We start from the raw sequence: 5296 nt of genomic DNA on the forward strand, positions 1-5296 counted from the left end.
GCGAAAGTTTTGTCGAACGGATATTTTTCCAGAAGAAATCGAGAGTGCAGAAGAAGTTGTCGAAGAAATTAATGACGATGATAATGCTGAAGTACTTACAACCCAAGAACAACAAAGAGAATATGCCAATGAGTGGAGAGAGACAATAGCATCAAACATGTGGACTGATTCACTTGAGAATACTACATAAGAGATTATTTTTATAAGTTCTATTTCTTTTATAATTTTTGAATTCTATTCTCTAGGATTTTCAAATCCACTTTCTTTGACTTTCAAATCCACATTATTTGATTTTCAAATCCATATTATTTGATTTTAAAATCCATGGATTCCATATGGATTTCCAAATCTTATAAGGATTTCAAATCCATTAAAATCAAGGATCCAATAACCCCCCTAAGTATCCTTCGTTATAACCAATTATGAAAAGAGTTAATCATTTATTTTTTTAATAATTGTTACCATTGTTTTAGGGAAATTTAATTATTATTTTAATTATGTAGGCAAGTTGGTATGTTTGGCAACATGGATATATGTCATGTTTTATTGTTTTTTTTAATCCCTAAGTGTACTTCCCAATTAATAGTATAGATAAAAAATAAGCAATTTACTAGTGAGAATATTAACTAAAGCCTCACAAGTTGAGTATACCAAGATATTTTTTGAGTGAAACAAATCCCTCACAAATTAATCTTTCCATATTAAATTTAATTTTTCGCCTCTCAATATTTGTTCTCATATACCTCTTAAATTGATATAAATGGGTATGTATTATTTTATTATCGTGTTCTAAGCAGTTATAAGCTGTATCAAAGAAAAAATTTTGTGAAAACGGAGAAAACATATACAGTATGATTTCTCTCATTTATCAAAAAAAAAAAAGTTAATAAATGATGTCTCTCTTTATTTATCATAGAAAGTACGATATATTACCGTTTAAAATATATGAAACAAATTTTTTTAAAAATAACACTGTCAAAAGATAATGGTTTTTACCCTGATGTTTCCATATTATATATATCTACATTTGAAAGAACTTTTTTTTTTTTTTGGGTATGTTCATGATAAGGTAATATAGGTTTGGATGAACTTGAAAATTATCAAGACAATAATATCTCCATCTATCAGACCTGTGGTCCTCCTTATAAATAGAAAATGTTAGAAGTCACTGTGTCCACACCTCCAAAAAAAAAAAAAAAGTCATGTTTGGGATTCTAGGGTTTAACGCCGCCATGGGAAAAAGGCAGAAGCAAGTAGTTCCCAGCCCAAGCAAGTCCCCACCAAGAGAAAACTTGAAGGAGATCCCAGCTGATGTCTTGGTTGACGTATTCTCAAGATTGCCATTGGAAGACGTTGCGAGGTGTCGTTGCGTGTCAAAGCACTGGTCGTTTGTACTGCGTCGTCAAGATTTCACCCAACTGTACCTGGAATTGTCATCGGCTCGGCCTCGTATCTTATTCACCTTCGTGCACGAGGGCAAGCGGATCTTCTACTCCATACCTCAGGATCTAGATCCAGACCGCGACTACTCCACTCCTATATCTCCCCATTACCAGATGCATTTTCCTATAAAGGTTTGGGTTCTTTTCATGATGCGTGTCCCTCTATACGTGGCTTCATCTGTAACAAATCTAGGAAGCCGATGATCTGTAACCCTAGCACAGGACAATACATATCTTTACCCATAGGGACAACCAGGGGAAATCAGATGAGACCCTATTTCGGATATGATCCTGTCGGCAAAGTCTTCAAGGTATTTTGCGTGTCCGATGATTTTGTGTGTCGAGTTGCAACATTAGGAACAGAAGTAGTGACCTGGAGAAGGGTCGAATGTTTGATACCCCATTGGTCTTTACATTCTGAGATATGTATCGACGGGGTGTTGTATTATTTGGCTGGGTGCTTGGAAGATGGAACTCGTCTAGGTTATAGGGTAGTATGCTTTGATGTTAAGTTGGAGAAATTGAAGTTTGTAAGTGGTGTTGTTGGGTCATTAATTATGTATTCATCTTTCATAAACTACCATGGTAAGCTGGGCATATTGTTTCCGAGTTCGAGTAACATGGAAAGTATTGATCTGTGGGTTCTAGCGGCTGTTGAAACCAAATTAGTGAAATGGTCGCATACTGTCCACGAATTCCCAGATTGTTGGTTTGATTTTGTTGCCGATGTCGACATAAAGATTGCCGGGATGACTAGTGCAGGTGAAATCATACTCTCGACATGCTCTCTAGTGGAACCTTTCTACGTGTTCTACTTCAATGTAAACAAGAATACTCTTGTTAAAGTAGAGATCGATTTCGGAATTGTAGCTAAGAAAGCTTCCAACTCAAAGGTTTCGACATTGATAAACCATGTGGAGAATGTAGAGCTTATGGATTAGGACTTTATAATATATGTAGCTTGCCTACTATATAAGTTTATTGTTGCATCCATCTTGTATCAATGTTTGTTGTAACCTTGTAAGCTGGCTATGTTTTTAGCTATTTGAACTTTTTTCTCTTCATGAACATTGAATTTTACTGTTAAGTTGTATAATTAAACATTGAATTTGATGAAATGTACAAGCCAGCTTCTCTGAAAGAGATGGCACACATGTTAACTCGGAATGAATGATTCTCATTATTCATTTCTTCTCACCAACAAACATAAGCGGCACATGGTTTGTAGACGTACTTGTAGTAGTATATGAGAATCAACTGTCTAAACAAAGTTTCCTCTATTGAAACCAATAATATAAGAATTTTGTCTTCCTATAAATTTCACAAATCAAGCTACTCGTAAATCAAGTGTCCATTTATTGCAAAGGAAAAAAACAAGACAAATAAAACATTTGTACAATAGTTTCTTGTCGAACAAGAAAGCAAAGACAATGACAGAAGCATCACTCCATGCATTTGCTGTGAATTATTTAAAAATAGAAATTTACAAACGCCACTCATACTCCCATCATATCAAATAAATTTCACACTTGCACACATTTCAACAGACCGGATTTTAGTTCTCGGCCAAATGGTAGTTCAGACCGAAACCAAGTGGAAACAATGGATTCGAATTGGCATCAGCGGTTAACGGCAACTGGTCAACGCTTCTGAACCAGCTCACTGGTAACTTCCCCTCGAAGTCATAATCTCCAAAAATGACATCAGTCATCCCTTTCCCTTCGGTTCCAGGAAGCCAAGCAGCAACCAAAGCCTCAGTCTTTTCAAGAACCAGTGGCTCAAGAACCAATGGCCGTCCAGAAAACAAGACCACTAAAGTGGGTATTTTCTCTGCAACCGCAGTTATAATGTCGTTACCGTTTAACGGCACTGTGAGTTCCGAGTTATCTCCCAATGTCTCTGCGTAGGGAGGTTCCCCCACCGCAACAATGGCATAGGAGAAGCCTTGACCCGAGGCTAAGGTTTCTTCAGAAGGAGTCTTCTCGTAAATCACTTCGGTGTTTTTTCCAACTACTTCTTTAATGGCATCCAAAAGCGTTGTCCCTGCATTTTTCAGACCATATTAGATACGTTACCATTAAAAATTTCTAACAACATTGATTGAAGTCACTTTAATTACCAATTGTGATCCTCCCGCTTAGACCGAACCATGCCTTTGTCCAACCCCCGCACTGATATCCAAGATCGTCAGCGTGAGTTCCAGTGACCAGAATCCTCTTGGCATTACGATCTAAAGGCAGAAATGGCTTCTCAGATTCTTTTCCATTCTTTAGGAGAACTAAAGACTTTCTAACCGATTCACGCGCTATTTCTCTATGTTCCTGGAGTAATGGAAAAACACGTCAATCATGTTCCCAACAGGTCCCAACACTCATGTCTAATTAAAATCTAGTGGCATTAAATCTGTGTACAGGAGATCTCACCAAGCAGCCAACAGTACTCAATAAAGAGCGGTCCGTTAGAGGATGTTCGAAAAGACCCGCAACAAACTTCACTCTGAGTATTCTCTCAACAGCGTCATCGATCCGAGACATCGTTACTTCCCCTGACTCCACCAGATCAGTGAGGTCCTTTATAAACTGTTGATACTGGAAAGGCACCATCACCTGGAGTAACATTGATTAACTAAATCTTAGCTCTTTGTATCATCCCAGAGAGATGAAAAATCATTAACTAGCTAGGAGTTTTAGAATCTACCATGTCGACTCCAGCATTAACTGAGATTTTGACGCAGTTGCGGTAGTTTGAACCGAACGGCTCGCTAAGCCGTTCCAAAGCCTCCCAGTCTGAAATGATAAACCCCTAAAAATAAAAATAAAAGGCAAAGGCAACACAGCTTTAAAATCATACACCTCTTGCTTATATAGCTATTTCATATCCAAATCAAATTTATTGGCTAACCTTGAAACCGAGTTTCTGTTTGAGAAGTTCGGTTAAGAGGAAATAGTTGGAATGGAGTTTACTTCCGTTCCAACTGGAGTAAGATGCCATAACCGTAGAGACTCCCTGAGCAAGACAATTCAAATATGGAGCCAGATGTACTCTCTCCAACTCTTCGTATGACACAATGGTATTCCCTTCGTTTACGCCCCCTTCGGTACCACCATCTCCAACAAAATGCTTGGCGCACGCCACCACGTTGTTTCTATCACATCGTGAACAAATCCATAAGAAATTACATCAAATCCACAATATATATCTAGCTAGAAGTATATGTTATATACCTTCCTGCAACAAATGGGTAACCATTGTGATGTTCTTTGGGTGGCTCGCCTTGTAGGCCAGATACAAGCGTACTTAACTCGCAAATAACGTCAGTATCTTCACTGTAACTCTCATAGGATCGTCCCCATCTCGGATCTTTCAAAGCCTGTCAACAAAAAAAAAAAACTCAGTTTCATTATTTTCTTCCATTCCTCTTATATATAATCTTGATTTTCACTACGCCTGTATAGGCAGACGTCTAAGGATTAGGCAATAATCTCATGTATTGAAATATAGCTCATACTCACAATGTTGTTAAGACATGAGAGATGCCAAATAAAACATATTCTCAAAAGAACACTCAAAGGTATCCACCAAAGGCTCCATTCAATTGAGTAAGCGATTAGGAACTTACGGCCACACATGGAGCAAATGCCCATTGAGCGCCACTAGCTCTAACTTCAAGTGCTGTTGCAGCCCCGATTCTTCTGATCAAATCTGCATCTCTATCACATTTTAAAACAACCACTTGGTTCAAAATATACTTCTAGGGTAAGAATCCAATCTAATTGGAACAACACTATAACAATTAACACCCTAATCAAACACACAACACTACATCTCAAAGTGTGAAAAGAGAATGGTAAAAA

General features: G+C 37.7%; 2 protein-coding genes across 2 annotated transcripts in view; one reads left to right on the forward strand and one right to left on the reverse strand.

Annotated features, from left to right (window-relative positions):
* On the forward strand, positions 1199 to 2465 carry LOC109126546 (F-box protein At3g47030-like). Its single transcript, XM_019230216.1, has one exon. It carries the CDS (start codon positions 1643 to 1645, stop codon positions 2381 to 2383), a length of 741 nt encoding a protein of 246 aa, XP_019085761.1. The 5' UTR covers positions 1199 to 1642; the 3' UTR covers positions 2384 to 2465.
* The window catches only part of LOC104711172 (beta-glucosidase BoGH3B-like), a 3121-nt gene continuing 600 nt past the window's right edge, over positions 2776 to 5296 (reverse strand). The window contains exons 3-9 of the mRNA XM_010427857.1: positions 5062 to 5152; positions 4667 to 4812; positions 4344 to 4587; positions 4140 to 4244; positions 3866 to 4048; positions 3562 to 3763; positions 2776 to 3485 (exon numbers count right to left, since the gene is read on the reverse strand). Of these exons, the coding sequence (XP_010426159.1) occupies positions 2998 to 3485; positions 3562 to 3763; positions 3866 to 4048; positions 4140 to 4244; positions 4344 to 4587; positions 4667 to 4812; positions 5062 to 5152 (1459 nt within the window). The 3' untranslated portion in view covers positions 2776 to 2997. The remainder of the gene's footprint in view (positions 3486 to 3561; positions 3764 to 3865; positions 4049 to 4139; positions 4245 to 4343; positions 4588 to 4666; positions 4813 to 5061; positions 5153 to 5296) is intronic.

The sequence above is a fragment of the Camelina sativa genome, chromosome 9 (genome assembly GCF_000633955.1).
Source record: "Camelina sativa cultivar DH55 chromosome 9, Cs, whole genome shotgun sequence".
Taxonomy (NCBI): Eukaryota; Viridiplantae; Streptophyta; class Magnoliopsida; order Brassicales; family Brassicaceae; genus Camelina; species Camelina sativa.